Below are 17,009 nucleotides of genomic sequence, written 5' to 3' on the forward strand. Positions count from 1 at the left end.
CCTGAGTGACATTGGGGAGAGGAAAGGTAAGCCTGTGGATGATTATTTGGATGGCCTGAATAACTGTGTATGTCTCCTGACTTCTGCAGTGTGTTACCTTAACCAGCTCAGGAAGGAAGTGGCCCGCATTCACGTGAACGATTCAGCCCTTGCGGAGCTTTGCCGTTGGGAATGTGAAGTTGGCACTGCAGAGCTGTTCCCCTTTGATGTCATTGAGAAGTGTGAGGAGTTGCATCGGGCCAGGCGGCTGGGCAGGCCTTCTTTCTGCCCATACCGGTCAGGTCCCAGGCGGACGGCTGCTTCCTGCCAGGCTCCCAGGAGGGCCCCTCCTTCCCAGAACTCAAGGTTTTGGTCTAAGCCTTTTTTAGGCCAGCGGCCTCCTCCGCTGAGGGGGAACCAGCAACACAGGCCGGCCCAGTGAACCCTTGCCGAGTCAGTATTACCATTAACTCTTTATCCAATACCTCTGACAATTTTATGAGCGGGAAAATTTTCACTGCTAGACAGCAGTGGCTAGCTCTTTCCTCTGATAAATGGATTCTTGATGTGGTTTGTGGCCAGGTGCTTGAGTTTGATGAGCTTCCCTTACAATCTGCTCTGCCTCGGCCCCTGACCCTTTCAGAAAGTGACAGGGCGGCCCTTTGATGCCGCGCTGCTTAGGTTTGTGGAACAGGGTATTGTTAAGAGATGTGAGCCCTCTCCTGGCAATGCTTTTTATTCCAATGTTTTTCCCACTGTAAAGAAAGACGGTACTACTGCCAGAGTCATTCTAAACTTAAAAGAGCTAAATCCGTATGTTACTCACACTCACTTTAAAATGGATTCCTTTAAGGATGTGGTGCGTTAAGTCCAGCCCCAGTGTTTTTTTCATGACTATTGATTTTCAGGATGCGTATTATTCTGTGTATGTGAGATCTGAGGAAAGGTGTTGGTTCCGTTTTTTTTTTGGAAGGGCCAATGTTTTCACTTTACCTGTCTTCCTCAAGGGTTAACATCTGCCCCTCAGATCTTTATAAAATTATTGAAACCAGTGTTCTGTCACCTCCGGTCCCTTGGGATTATGGTCATCTGTTATATTGATGATTGCATCTTTTTTGCTCCCTCGGAGGAGGAGCTAATTAGCAATGTGAGTTATGCTCTGTATCTTTTTGATTCGGTTGGGCTCACTATTAATGTTAAAAAAAAATCAGTTTTGGTCCATACTCAGGAGGTGGAATTTTTGGGAATTATTCTAAACTCATGCCTCATGACTGCTACTCTGCCTCTCAGGAAAATTATCAAAATTCAGGATCTAGGTCGGTTGTTGTTGAAGGACCATGTCTCTTTGCGTGATTTATCTTCTTTCATTGGCATCGCTGTGGCTGCTGAGCCAGCTGTCGACCTGGCCCCCATTCATTACAAGTACCTTGAGATCATTAGGAACAGGGAGCTTGCCCGGCACCATGGGGATTATGCAGCTAGAGTTTCTTTGGATGAGCATGCTAAGGAATTAGTCCTTTGGTGGGTTAATAATGTTCCCTTGCAATCTAAATCACTGCGTTCTTCTTCCCCTGACCTTGAATTGTTTGCCGATGCTTGTCTGACAGGTTGGGGTGCCATCATCGGATCCGCAGCGTCGGGCGGCTCTTGGGCTCACGCGGAGTTAGACCAATTGCCTAGAATTGCGAGCTATATTACTTGGTCTCCAGTCACTATGTAAGAATGTCAGTAATGCCCACATCCGCCTTCATTCAGATAACACAGTGGCTGTCGCGTGCCTGAATCGCAGTGGGAGCACGAAGATCCGTCTTAACTTTTTGATAGAGGAGATCTATGCTTGGACCGGGTCTCGGGCCATTACCTTGTCTGCAGCTCATGTAAAGGGTACCCAGAATGTGGAGGCAGATTCTTTGTCTAGGTTAAAGAATTTAGACACCGAATGGATGTTGGATTGTCTTTCAAGGTTATGTGACATGTTTTTTGTTCCCGATATTGACCTGTTTGCGTCGCGCTTAAATGCCCAGGTGGCTACCTATGTTTCTTGGAAACCTGACCCTGCAGCTACTTTTGTTGATGCTTTTTCAATTAATTGGGCGGACAGGACTTCATATGCCTTTCCTCCTTTCAGTCTCATTGCCAGAGTGCTGCGGAAACTCCAGGAGGACCGGGCTTCCTTGATCACGATTCTACCTCTGGCCGTCGCAAGCATGGTTCCCCAGGGCTCTTCAGTTTCTTGTTCAGCCACCAGTCCTCCTCCCTTGCCTCCCTGTGTCATTACTGCAGAACCCTGCTTACATCCACCCGCGGGCCCGGTCTCTGGTGTTGACTGCGATGAGTTTATCAGGCGATCCTTTGAAGTCCAAGGCCTATCGCGAGACGTTGCCCAGCTTTTGCTTCACTCCTGGCGGAAGAGCACTTTACAACAGTATAGGCCGTATCTCTCAAGATGGGTGTCAGTTTGTCTCCGGCGGGAAATTGATCCGTTTCTACCACCTTTAAGTTTTCTTTTAGACTTCCTACTGTGTGAATTTCAGAGGGTTCCCGTTCGGAGTTATAGTACTGCCATCGCTAAGATCAGGGGTCAACCAGCGGGTCAACATCTGTTGGTTATTAAATTTATGCGAGCTGTCTTTCAGGAGAGGCCTGCTTTTTCTCACTGTCAATTTACCTGGGACCCAGAGTTAGTGCTCAACTACTTAAAGAGTCTCGGCCCTGATGAACGTCTTTCACTCATTCAGTTATCCTGCAAATTAACTGCCTTAATGTTACTGGTTTCGGGGCAGCGTGGCCAAGTCTTAAGTTTCTTAGATATCCGTAATATGTCTATCTCGGATTCCATGATAGTTTTTCGTATTGGGGATTTCCTTAAAACTTCTAGGCCTGGTTGCCACATTTCTGAATTATGTTTTGAAAAATATTCTGCGGACCAGCTTATCTGTGTCTATACTACAATTGTCAATTATTTAGAGAGGACTAAGGACTCTAGGGGTTCCATCACTGGCCTTCTTTTGACTACCAAACCCCCTATTAAGGTGGCTTCCCAGGATACCTTACGGTGCTGGGTCAGGGAGGTTATGGGAGCCGCGGGTATTGACCTCACAAATTTTTCACCTCACTCTACTAGGTCCACCGCGTCTAGCAAGGCTGCGCTCCGTCTTCCGCTGTCCTCCATCCTTTCATCTGTGGGCTGGTCCAGGGAGTCTACCTTCTCGAAGTTTTATGGGAGGCCAATTAGCAAGAAGGGGTTATTTGCACAGGCGGTGTTGGCGGAGGATGGGTCTCCTCCATGAATATGTAAAATGTACTACGGGGTTTTGTGGTGGTTTTCATATGATTTCATTGTTTGTCCACATATTTGTACTTAATTGTATGCTTTTGGCTGGAATACATGAAGATGATACTTATGGTTTTCAGTCGTTCCTGGTTTTGGGGTTCAGCTTGGTTTGAGGACCTGCTCTAAAGCTCTCATTTGTTGCCTCGGTGACGTCAGTTTAAATATTGTGAAGTGAAATTGTAAGATTAAACGATACTTACCAAGTTGAAGTTTGATCATAATTTCACGAACATTTAAACGACGTCACTGAGGCAGTAAATTTCCTTCCTTCTTGGCTTCTTGGTCGCCGTGTTTTGGGGTTTTTTCTTCACTCACTGTTTAATTTTTAGCTTTTGTAATTTTTATACTTTGTTCCTCAAACCAACACTCTGAAGGACTGAGAGAAGGATAGACATCTCATTTACTGCCTCAGTGACGTCGTTTAAATGTTCGTGAAATTACGATCAAACTTCAACTTGGTAAGTATCGTTTAATCTTACAATTTATAGAGTGGCGAGAAATGAGTATGTGAGGGTAAGGAGGGAGGAAGAAAGAAAATTTGAAAAAGATATTGCAGACAAGAGTAAGGAACATCCAAAATTGTTTTACAGGTTCATGAATGTTAAACTTAAAAAGAGAGAGTCCATTGAAAGGTTAAAAGGAGACCAAGGGATAGTAGATGACCCTAAAAATATTGCGGAATTGCTAAATAATAGGTTTCAACAAGTATTTGCTAAAGAAACAATGTTTGTAAAGCCTCAGAATGTAGAAAGAAATGTGCACATGGATGACATTAAGATACCTAAAAAGGAATTATATAAAATGTTGGAGGAACTTAAAGATGATAAAGCGATGGGACCAGATGAAGTTTCAGGCAAATTATTGAAGGAATGTAGAGAAGAATTGATAGATCCATTATATGATATTATAAGGTGCTCATTAGAAACCGGGGAAGTACCGGTAGAGTGAAAAAGAGCTGAAGTGGTGCCCATTTATAAGGGAGGCAGTAAAGAAGAGCCTCTTAACTATAGACCTGTGTCTTTAACAAGTGTGGTCGGTAAGATTTGTGAGAGGGTGATAAAGAAATATTGGATACGGTTCCTGGAGGATCATAAGTTATTATCGGATCATCAATTTGGCTTTAGGAAAGGGAGGTCATGTGTAACAAATCTACTGAGCTTTTATTCGAGAGTGGTTGACAAAATACAAAAGAGAGAGGGATGGATGGACTGTGTATATTTGGAAAAGCTTTTGACAAGGTACCGCACATGAGACTGCTATGGAAATTAGAGATTTATGGAGGACTGAAGGGAAAAGTGTTAAAGTGGATGGAAAACTACTTGAGATGGAGGGAGATGAGAACGGTAATAAGGGATGCAAAGTCGGACTGGTTGGTGGTGGAGAGTGGAGTACCACAAGGTTCAGTGCTGGCACCAATACTTTTCCTTGTCTATATTAATGATATGCCAGAGGGAGTAAACAGTTATATTAATTTGTTTGCGGATGATGCGAAGTTGTGTAGGTGTGTGAAGAGTGAAGAAGATTGTGAAATTTTACAGGCAGATCTGGATAGGATTTGGGAGTGGAGCAAGAGGTGGGAGATGGAATTTAATCTAAGCAAAAGTCATGTGATGGAGATGGGGAAGAGTGGAAGACGGCCAAGAGGGTTATATAAGACGGGTGAAGGAGTAGTGTTGAAAAAGGTGGAAAAGGAAAAGGATTTGGGAGTGATAATACAAGACCATGGGCAGTTTGAGGCTCATATTGACAAGATGTTTGGAGAAACATTAATCTGATTAGAAATATTGGATTAGCCTTTCATTATATGGATAAAGATATGATGAAATTAATTAGTACGGTAATTAGACCAAGATTGGAATATGCTGGGGTGGTTTGGTCCCCTTATAAAAAGAAGCATATAAGGAAGTTGGAGAGATTGCAGAGAATGGCAACAAGAATGGTTCCGGAATTGGCAGAAATGACCTATGAGGAGAGATTAAAAGAAATGAATTTGCTTACCTTGGAACAAAGAAGAGAAAGAGGAGATTTAATACAGGTTTATAAACTGTTGAACGGTCTGGATGAAGTGGATAATGAGCAAATGATGTTGAGAGAGGAAAATTTAAATAGAACTACGAGATCGCATAATAAAAAGATAGCCAAGGGAATATGCTTGAAGGATGTGAAGAAATATAGTTTCCCACAAAGATGTGTGGAGGTGTGGAATAGTTTGAGTGAGGAGGTGGTGTCAGCGAGGAGTGTGCATAGTTTTAAAGGAAGGTTGGATGTGTGTAGATGTGGAGACGACCACACGAGTATGATACCCAGGCCCTGTAAAATTACAACTAGGTGAATACACATACGCACAGTGCGAATTTAAGGATGGAAATCGAATACAGACATGAGGAAGGATTGTCACAGAGAGAGAGAGAGAGAAAGAGAGAGCGGAGGTGAAGGAGGAAGGGAGAGAGCTATAAATGAGAGGTGGGTCAGGTCACACACTTGGCCATTTGAATTCTGGGTGAAACATGGCAGCAGTGGAAGGCCTACTATTTCCTAAGGAGCCCCACCAGGAAGCAGCGTTTAGATTTGGAAGACTATAGACGCACGACTCATTTACACTGACTTGCATTCTCATTCTCTGCTCAGCTGCCCTCTTGATTTCTAGGATAATTACTACACTCTTGAGAGCTTCTTGTTCAATCACAACTATTCAGATTGTACTGTAGTTTGTTTTCTCCCAAGAGAGAGAGAGAGAGAGAGAGAGAGAGAGAGAGAGAATAAGGGGGTTAAATGAAAGAGAGAAAAAGAATAAGAGAGTGAAAGAGAATAAAAGACAATAAGAAAGAAAGGGAAATCGAATACAGACATGAGGAAGGATTGTCACAGAGAGAGAGAGAGAAAGAGAGAGCGGAGGTGAAGGAGGAAGGGAGAGAGCTATAAATGAGAGGTGGGTCAGGTCACACACTTGGCCATTTGAATTCTGGGTGAAACATGGCAGCAGTGGAAGGCCTACTATTTCCTAAGGAGCCCCACCAGGAAGCAGCGTTTAGATTTGGAAGACTATAGACGCACGACTCATTTACACTGACTTGCATTCTCATTCTCTGCTCAGCTGCCCTCTTGATTTCTAGGATAGTTACTACACTCTTGAGAGCTTCTTGTTCAATCCCAATTATTCAGATTGTACTGTAGTTTGTTTTCTCCCAAGAGAGAGAGAGAGAGAGAGAGAGAGAGAATAAGGGGGTTAAATGAAAGAAAGAAAAAGAATAAGAGAGTGAAAGAGAATAAAAGACAATAAGAAAGAAAGGGAGAGAAGCAAAATATGCATTTATTTCTAGTTTCCATTTTAATATCAAGATACCGGGTATCACAAGAGAAAATGGATGTAAGGAGAGAGAGAGAGAGAGAGAATATGGTAACGAATAAGGGGATGAGAGAAAGAGAGAGATAGAATATGGTAACGAGTAAGAGGAGGAGAGAGAGAGAGAGAGAGAGAGAGAGAGAGAGAGAGAGAGAGAGAGAGAGAGAGAGAAAATATGATAACGAATAAGGGAATGAGAGAGAGAGAGAGAGAGAGAGAGAGAGAGAGAGAGAGAGAGAAATATGCATTTATTTTTAGTTTTTTCATTTCTTTATCAAGAGAGCGGGCATCACAAGAGAAAATGGATGTAAGAGAGAGAGAGAGAGAGAGAGAGAGAGAGAGAGAGAGAGAGAGATGGGAATATGTTTTTATTTTAGTTTCTGTTTCTAAATCAAAAGAACGACCATGCCATCAGGGAATGTGATTGTTAACTGAAAGCGAGCAACAGACATCCTTTTAAGGCAACATTTCCACACATGATGCTCAAGTGTTCTTGATGGTGAATAGAGGCATGCTGGCGGCTGAATATATTTTTCCGTGGTTGGCACATGCACATTTGGGGTGATACACAATCTCGTCGAGGTAGGTAAATGACGTGTCCTACACTGGCCGACACTACTGAACAATGTATATTGTCCAATATCAGTGAATAATTTTTTTTTCTTATTTTAGTACCTTAGAACTCTTAATTATGTCTCCCAAGTAAGTGACTCTAGTTGTAACGTACAACTTTTAGAGATTTCGGTGAAACTTTTGCTGTAGCGTTAGACATATCAAAAGCTTTTGATAGAGTCTGGTATAAAGCTTTGATTTAAAAACTGCCCTCCTACGGCTTCTATCCTTCTCTCTGCAACTTTATCTCATGTTTCCTTTCCGACCGCTCTATTGCTGCTGTAGTAGACGGCTACTGTTCTTCTCCTAAACCTATTAATAGGGATGTTCCTCAGGGTTCTGTCCTGTCACCCACTCTCTTTCTTTTATTCATTAATGACCTACTTAACCAAACTTCTTGCCCTCCTACGCTGATAATACCACCCTACATCTTTCCACGTTCTTTCAGAGACGACCAACCCTTCAGGAAGTTAACAAATCACGCGGGGACACCACGGAACGCCTGACTTCCGATCTTTGTAAGATTTCCGATTGGGGCAGAAAAAATCTAGTAGTTTTCAATACCTCAAAAACTCAATTCCTCCATCTATCAACTCGACACAACCTTCCAGACAACTATCCCCTCTTCTTCAATGACACTCAACTGTCTCCCTCTTCCACAATGAATATCCTCGGTCTGTCCTTTGCTCATAATCTTAACTGGAAACTTCACATCTCATCTCTTGCTAAAAGAGCTTCTATGAAGTCAGGTGTTCTGAGGCGTCTCCGCCAGTTTTTCTCTCCCCTCCAATTGCTTACTCTGTATAAGGGCCTTGGGCTTGTCGCCCACCAGATCGGAAACGACACTTCGGAACGGACACGAACCATCGGAAAAAAAATCTAAATCATACATTTGAACGTGCTAACGCCCACCTGATCGGATCGGAAACGAAACGACGCATCGGATCACAACGGAAACGACACGGATATCTTGGAAAGAATATTTTTGATAGTTCGGATGCGTCCGAGAGACTGCGCATGCGCAGAACGGTGTTTGGAGAGGTTGTGATGCAGGGCTGCCATTCGTACGATGATTATCGTGTTTGTACGACAATTTTGCTTCAAATACGATGTACGATACCCTTCCTCACTATCGTACGCTTTGTACGATAATTCTACGCTTGTGGGGCCGTCTCTAGTAACAGTAGTTTCTTTTTTTTTTCCATAAATGTAATAATTCGTTTAAATTCAACATGAATTTTTTTTTTTTTTTTTTTTTTTTACTTGCTAAATAGTATATAGAAACTTTCAACGTGTAGCTAGAGAGACTGAGAGATAAACATAGCACCCGCGTCGTTTCCGATCCGATGTCATCTGAGCTGGTGGGCGTACTGAACGTCGTGTCGTGTCCGTTCCGAGGCTTCGTAAGCTTCCGCGGCGTTTCCGATCCGATCTGGTGGGCTACAAGCCTTATTCGTCCCTGTATGGAGTACTCTTCGCATGTTTGGGGGGGTTCCAGTCACACAGCTTTGCTTGATAGGGTGGAATCGAAAGCTCTTCGTCTCATCAATTCTCCTCCTCTCACTAACTGTCTTCAGCCTCTTTCTCACCGCCGAAATGTTGTATCCCTTTCTATCTTTTATCGCTATTTTCATGGTAACTGTTCTACTGATCTTGCTAACTGCATGCCTCCCCTTCTCCTGCGGCCTCGCTGCACAAGGCTTTTTTCTTCTTCTCATCCCTATTCTGTCCAGCTCTCTAATGCAATCCCTTTCACTAGTAAACTCTGGAACTCCCTCCCTGGATCTGTATTTCCAAATTCCTACAACTTGTCTTCTTTTAAGAGGGAGGTATCGAGGCATTTGCTCCCCTAATTCTGGCTGACGGTTTTGGCACTTTTTACACTTTTTAGAGAGCCAGCACTCAAGTGGACCTTTTTTTAACTTACATTTTTTTTGCCCTTGGCTGGCCCTCTTCCCTACGTAAAAAAAAAAAAAAAAAAAAAAAAGAAAGCTGGAATTGATACGAAAATTTGAGAATGGAGCAAGAGTTGTGAGTGTTTGTGTGGCCAAGTAAATTTTGTCAGACATTAATAAAATAGAAATATATGGTGGTAAATTATTCTGCATGGGTAGCCAGTCAAAGACAGATACCAAAGGACTTTTCCAATTATACAATACGAAAAACAGAGAAGAAATAGTTCCTTTAAAGACAACTAATTGGGAGATGTTTTTTTCTGGGAAAAAGATTAGTAGAAGTATGAACCAGTATTTTTAACTGTGTTCACCCGCGAGGACACAGAGGAAATTCCAGATAGCGAACAGATGTTTAGAGCTGAGGAGAATGAGAAGCTAACAGATATCCATATAACTAAAGAGAGAATAGAACAGGAGATCGATATAGCCTAAAAAAAATAAAGTCACCAGGACCTGATGAAATATACCCAAGAGTACTTAAGGAATGCAAGGAGGTCGTCAGTGAGTCTTTAACAGTGCTTTTGAGGATATCACTAGATTCAGGTGAGGTACCGATAATATGGAGACAAACTAATGTTGTAACCATATTTAAGAAAGGAGATAAAACCCTAACATCTAGTTATAGGCCTGCCAGTTTAACCTCAATTGTGGGCAAATTAATGGAATGAATAATAGCAAATAATCATTAGGGAGCACCTAGACAAACACGGTTTGATAAATCATTCACAACATGGCTTTGCGAAGGGAAAGCCATACCTTACAAACTTATTGAGTTTTTGTAGTAAAGTTTATGAGACGGCAGATAAGGGTGATAATTTTGACATCCTACATACTTAGATTTCAGTAAAACCTTTGACAAGGTACCACATCAGAGGCTCTTGAGAAAGGTTAGAGCACACGGGATAAAGGGTGATTAGGTGATAGGCAACAGAGGGTAGCAATAAACGAAACTAATTTCAAGTAGATTAAGCAATTAGTGAGGTACCATAGGGTTCAGTTTTAGGGCCATTGTTATTTTTAACATGTATTGGATAGTAGAATTAGTACTGATATTAGTAAATTTGCAGATGACACGAAGGTTGCTAGATTAATTAGGTCAGATTCATATGCCATCACCTTGAAGGCAGATTTAAACAGGATGAACGAACGGACAGATAAATGCCAGATGCAGTTCAACTCTAAAGGTGAGTTTACACGATCCAATTTACGACTGAAATTGCAGGTCGGTAGAGTTTTCGACTAAATATCGGTGCCTAGCGACTAGAGAAACCAGTCGCAAAACAAGACCAACATGTAGGTCTTGTTCAGTCGATTTGCAACTTTGCAACGTTATGACGTCACGGAATAAGCTTAGAAAATTTGATGTCAATGTAGAGAAGATATTAGAGTTGTTGGTGAGAAAAAAAAAAAAAAAAAAAAAAAAAAAAACATCTGGGACCCCAGAAATAAATTATACTGTAAAAAGAACTTGTACAAATCGTCGTTCGGCGAAATAGCCACCACTCTACAAGAACTGTATCCCTCGATGCAGGGTGTTGTTGGAGGTGAGGATTGAAGACGGTACCTGGACAAGTCGAGCGCATACCAACTCGAGCGTCCCCACAAAATTTCCCCAGATAGGTGGAGGCAGCGGCTGGCTGACTCTGCAGTGAGCGCTACTTTTTTTGTTATCGTTGAGTATCATTGCCACTTGCCAACGATTCCCTACATTTCTGACAATATTCACTACATTTAGAGAAAATTTCAAAGGCTTGTCTGGGCCTGCTGTCTTTTTTATTTAAATCTATTTAGACTTTTAATTACTCTCACCTAATTAATTACTTCCTCGTTTATGTTTATCATCCCTCCAGTAATTTTCACTGCCATTTCCATGACTGTTCTCTCACCTCCACTTCCTTCTCTGTTCCTTCCACCTGTCTTGTTTCTACTTTCGTTGTGTTTTTGTTCTATATTTCTTATTACAACATTATATTCTATATCATACTATCTTTTCCTATATGCATTCCATACTTTATATATTTTATTATCATGCCTCTTGTGTATTACATTCCAGATAAAGTATTTCCTGTGCCACACTTTCTCTGCATATCCGTATTCTTCTTATCACTCGGCACTATATTTGTTTCATCACTCATATTTTCACCTTTCTTGTGGTACCATTACTCACAGTTGTCATACTGTATTCCATCCTCATTGTTGTTGACCCACTTGGCGCACAGGTTGTAAAATCCAACCTTCGTTTCTCTTTTCTATCATGGGCAGCTACTACGGCACTATTATTGGTAGTAGGCTTGGGTGATCTTCACTAATAAATTGGTCAGATCGGATTGTCTTTATTTTTGTAGAAACCGTAAGTTTTACATTTTTTTTTTTTTTTTTTCGTGATGAGATGAGTGATATGATTGATATGTAAAAGTGTATTTGTATCATGCGTGTACATGTGAATTGTCAGTGTGGAAAGCAATGAAATATAAGAAATTGCATGTGTGTACGCATTTATGAGTGAATGTGGTGATTATAATACTGTATATAGAGAAAAGTATATAAAAGAAAGAAAACGAGTCTATAATAGTTTGTTTTAGAAGTGTTGCGAGAACGTGTGTCAAGCTCAAAAGAACACATGGAATGCGTGTAATGGGTGACTGATATGATCCACTACAGTAACCCCTCCCTAGCTACTAGGGTAATGAGACGCGAATCCTCCTCGTGCTGGCCTTGGAGTCAAGGGCAGTGGTGGCGGCAAGGACAGCTGTGATATCAGGATCCAGAAGGTAGGCAGGTTTTACCCTGTCTATGGAGACAGCGTTGGTGGAGCCGTTCCTGTCTATGGTGACGGTCTTCCTGGTGCGGCACAGGGCACGGTAGGGGCCTTGGTATGGCTGCGTGAGGAGGGGTTAACAGCATCCACAAGGATGAATACATGTGAGCAGTCAGCAAGGTCCTGGCTCACAAAGGTTTTCCCTGGTGAAGGGTGAGGTGGCACAGGCTGGAGATGGCTCACGGCACTCTTCAGACGGAAGCGAAGTCTTGGGCACTGCGTGGAGGAGAGGCAGGAGTGGGCGACATTATCTCGCCTGCAAGACGAAGATTAGTGCCATAAACCACCTCAGCTAACGAGTGCTGGAGGTCTTCCTTTAGGGAGGACCTGATGCCGAGGAGAATGAGAGGAAGAGCCAGGGACCAGTGCTCACGGGGTGCAGAGGCCATGAGGGAAGACTTCAGTTGGCGGTGAAAACGTTCCACGATGCCGTTGCTCTGGGGGTGGTAGCTTGAATTTCGGTAGCAGTGTATGCCGAGGAGAGCCATGACTTCGCCTCTTACCGCTGCGGTAAGAGGTGAGGCTGAGCAGAACACCGAATCTTGAGACCCAAGTATTTATGAAGGCTTGAGCGACGGTGTCTGTGGTAATATCAGCCAGGGGCGCGGCCTCAGCCCAGCGTATGAAGCGATCTACGCAGGTGAGGATGTAACGATAGCCAGCTGAGGGAGGTAGAGGACCAACGAGGTCGATGTGCAGATGGTCAAATCTGCCAGTAGGGTGTGGGAAGGTGCCAAGCGGCGAATGAGTGTGGCGGATGACCTTGGAAGCTTGACAGTGCGTGTAGGTAAGAGCCCAGAGAAAGATGTCCTTGTTCATACCTTCCCAGATGAAGCGAGAATCACGAGGCATTGTGAGATGCAGATGCCAGGGTGGGAGAGGTCATGGAGCTAACGGAAGGCCACATAGCGGTATCGCTGAGGTAGGTAAGGACGGATGGTGTCCATGGAGACGTCAGCATAGAGAGCGACCTTGGTGCCTGGGAGAGTGACTTGCTTCATCTGGAGCGCCGGGTTGTGCAGGAGTCTGTCCAGCTCAGTGTCGCCAGACTGGTCACTAGCAATAGCGGCATAGTCGAGAGAAGATGAGGACACGGCAGCAACGCTGCGAGAGAGTGCGTCTGCGGGCGCGTTATCCACCTTTTACGTAGCGTATGTCGGTCGTGTACTGGGCGACATAATCCAGGTGGCGGAGTTGGCGTGGGGACCAGGAAACCTTGTTCTTCAGGAACGCAGGGGTGAGAGGCTTGTGGTCGGTGTACACGTGGAAGCGATGGTCCTCGAAGAAGTACTGGAACCGTTTGATGGCCTTGTGGATGGTGAGAAGTTCGCGGTCATAGGCACTGTAGTTAGACTCTGCCTTGTTGAACTTCTCTGAGGAGAACGCGATGGGCTTCCATGTACTGTTGACGAGCTGTTGGAGAACTGTGCCTGAGCCGGTAGTGCTCGCATTGCAGGCGAGGGAGACTTCTGCATCCGGAGCAGAGAAGGACAGCGTAGCTGCGTCGGCGTGAGCCTGTTTGGCTGCGAGGAATGCAGCAGTAGTGTCGATAGTCCAGGTGAGGGAGACAGACTGGCCACGTTTGCAGGGCTTGACCATGGTGTGGAGAGGCTGAAATAGGAGCGAGTAGTGTGGAATGAAGCGGTGGTAATAGTTAACCATGCCCAAGAACTGCTTGAGCTGGTGCTGGTTAGTCGGCTTCGGGAACTGCTGGATAGCGTCACACTTCGAGGAGAGTGGAGTGATGCCTGCTTGGGAGACGGTGTGGCCAAGAAAGATGAGTAAAGAAACAGCAAACAGACTTGTCTGCATTGATCTGGACGCTGTAGTCTCGTAAGCACGTGAAAACTTGCTGAAGATGCTGGTGGTGTGAAGTTGTGTATGGGCTCGCGATGAGTACGTCGTCTATGTAGGTGAAACAGAAGGGCAAACCACGAAGTTTGTCTGGGCTGAGTTGTGTAACCCAAATGGCATCCTGGCGTAATCAAACAGACCAAAGGGCATGATGAGAGCTGTCTTCGGTACGTCGTCAGGATGCACAGGAATCTGGTGGAAGGCCTTGATGAGATCAATGCGGGAAAAGACGGAAGAACCAGCAAGCTGTGAGGGGAACTCTTGAATGTGGGGCACTGGGTATTTGTCGTCTTTGGTGCATGAGTTGAGAACATGGTAGTCTCCACAAGGCCTGATGTCACCATTCTTCTTCTCTACGATGTAGAGAGCAGATGACCAGCTGCTGCTGCTGGGCCGTTTGATACCTTGGCGCATCAGAGACTCAAACTCGGCCTTGGCTTGACGGTAGCATTCTGGAGCTAAACGATGGGCCTTGGCGTGAACTGGAGGTCCTGAAGTCTCGATGTGATGCGTGACGTGGTGCTTGATAGGTAACTCCGCTGAGTAGGGCTGCGTCAGCATGGGGAACGACCTGAAAAGCGTAGCAAACTGGTGATCCTTCTGGATGACGGTGAGATGTGTGCTGTCACCTGATGCTGGTTGAGCAGGAGAGATGGAGGTGAGGGGATCGATGAGCCTCCGTCCTTTGACGTCCACGACAAGGTTGTAGTGTGCGAGCAAGTCCGTACCGATGATGGCTTGAGAAATTTCCCCAATATAAAAAGTCCAGTCAAAAGAGCGGCAGAGACCGAGGTTGACTTGCACTTTGCGTCGCGAGTAGACGGGAATCTTGGTTCCGTTGGCGGCGTAGAGGTGCAGGATAGGAGGGTCTCGTTGAGGCGCCTTGACGGGTAGAATGCTGATATCTGCTCCAGTGTCGATGAGAAAGAGGATCCCAAAGCGGTAGTCACGTATGTGGAGCAGCGTTGAAGGTTGCTGGCAGGCAGAGTGCTGCATCACTGCTCACCTTTGGAGTTTGATGTCTTGGTGCAGGGAGCAGTGCACTGAGAGCTTTGTTGCCAAACCTTTGGTGGTACCAGCACAACCCAGGACTGCTGGAGCGGACACGGTGCTGGCAGCAGCGAAGACTGACCGACCGAAAACGTGGGCGGTCCCAAAGCTGCTGTTTGAGCTGAGCAACTTCAGTAGTGAGCTGTGAAATAAGCTCAGTGAGGTGAGTCATTTGGGTGCTGTGAGACGAGATGGCAGAGACTGAAGAGGCTTGTAAGGGAGGTAAGGTAGCCATGTAGTCGTCTGTCAGCGTAGCAATGGCGTTGGGGTGCAGGTTGTCCTTGACGCTAAAGAGGCTGCGTTGTATGGCGGGAGGAAGCCACTGGTAGAACAGCTGTTTGAAAAGTTCACCATCGAAGGAGTGATACTTGTCACCAAGTAGTTGCTTCATGCGGTGCAGGAGTTGAGAAGGCTTCTCATCATCTAATTCTTCCTTGGAGAGGAGTTCGCGGAGGCGAGTGGCGACGGAAGATTGCAGGCTCTTGAGTAGGGCGGTCTTCAGTTCTTCATAGGGGTTGTCAGCGCTGGCAGCGGTAGAGATGACGGCAGAGGTTTGCAAGACCACGTCAGAAGGCAGTTGAGTCACAGCGTAGTTGAACTTGGTGAGACTGCTGGTGATCTTGGATGCCTTGAAGCAGTACTCTAACAGGGAGAACCAGAGAGATGGGTCTTAAGAGCAGAAAGGTGGAGCTTTTACTTACTAAAATACTAAAAACCTATGCGTCTGTTCTTTCAGGATGCACTCCTTCAACACGCGAGAAGAGCAGTGTTTCAAGCTGGAATATGGTCACTAAGTGACCAACCCAGGTAGGTGTGCCATCCCCTCAAGCATATGGATGGAAAAAGGAGGATCATAAGTGGGTGCCAGTATGGATCACCATTCCTGAGTTGTCATCTGCTAGCCAACAATTAATCAATTGCAACTGCAAAGGTGATTGTTCCGGAACCACTGTGAGTGTGGAAAAGCAAACTTAGAGTGTACACGACTTTGTAAATGTAGTTGCAAAAAGTAAAAATGTCTTAAATAAATAAATAAATAAATATATACTATTGGTGTAAAAATAGAATTTCATGGTATTTCTTACCATCATAATGTACACATGATACGAAGATGTTTATCAACAACGTTCACGTATATTTTTCCTCCTTTTACTTGTGTGAATTTTTTTCATAACGAACTTTTTTTTTCAAATAAAGTTCTGGGGCTTATTTTCAGTCACTGACCTCTTATAACTGCTTAATGGTGCCATTTGTTGCGCTGTGTAACATGTACACTTTTTCAATGTTCCATATGCGTTATAATCTATTAATGGCCATACTGGATTTTTATTTCTAAAGGCAAACCACACTAAATCCAAGAGGGTTACCCTTCTAAAATCAGAAAGTACCTCTTAGCAACGCCTGTGTCAATTTTTTATGCTTTTATCCACTTTTTCACTAAACACACAAAATTTGTCGTTAAACCGTACCCCACTGTAATATATTTATCTGGCAAATAATGTACAGTTTCTCCAATTAAAATCTATATTCCTTTACTGGTATATTACCTGAAAACATAGAAAAGAGAGAAAAAAAGATGAGTTAGCAATGTATTTACATGTATTATAACTGTGATTGATAAATAAGGCTAGATAAGATGCAAGATTAATTATTATAATAGGATGCAATTACTATTGTGGCCACAATTGAATGTAAAAGCAGCTAGTTTAGCATTTAGTCAATACATAATGCATTTTTCAAAGTAACTCATAATTGAAATCATATATAACACATATACTGAAAACTTCAATTTTCACTGATTAATTATTCATAATGGTTGTATATCTTGAAAATAATTAACTCTATTGTTTTCTAACCATAAAAAATGAACTGCCTGACCCACAAAACCCAAGAATTCATGTGTCACACATATTTATAAGGAAAAAATGTCACGAGACTGAATTTTGGCCTGTCGCTAACTGTAAATTCAAGATGGCGGCCATGTTTTGTGTCACAGACATATTTCAAGAGGGCCACCCTTCGGAATTCATTTAGTACGTTAGGGGGAAGCTTTATGCCAAGTTT

The 17,009-nt window shown here is 43.8% G+C and overlaps 1 protein-coding gene across 6 annotated transcripts in view; it reads left to right on the forward strand.

Annotated features, from left to right (window-relative positions):
* LOC123520691 (BET1-like protein) overlaps nt 1–16,480 on the forward strand; it is an 84,214-nt gene extending 67,734 nt beyond the window's left edge. For 2 of the 6 annotated variants that reach the window (XM_045283213.1, XM_045283212.1), the window contains exon 4: nt 15,682–16,480. In XM_045283213.1, coding sequence (XP_045139148.1) covers nt 15,682–15,743 — 62 coding nt within the window. In that variant the 3' untranslated portion in view covers nt 15,744–16,480. The other 4 variants (XM_045283214.1, XM_045283209.1, XM_045283208.1 and 1 more) reach the window with 3 other exon arrangements.
* Nucleotides 16,481–17,009: the final 529 nt, after the last annotated feature.

This window comes from Portunus trituberculatus, chromosome 47, assembly GCF_017591435.1.
Source record: "Portunus trituberculatus isolate SZX2019 chromosome 47, ASM1759143v1, whole genome shotgun sequence".
In the NCBI taxonomy this organism is placed as follows: Eukaryota; Metazoa; Arthropoda; class Malacostraca; order Decapoda; family Portunidae; genus Portunus; species Portunus trituberculatus.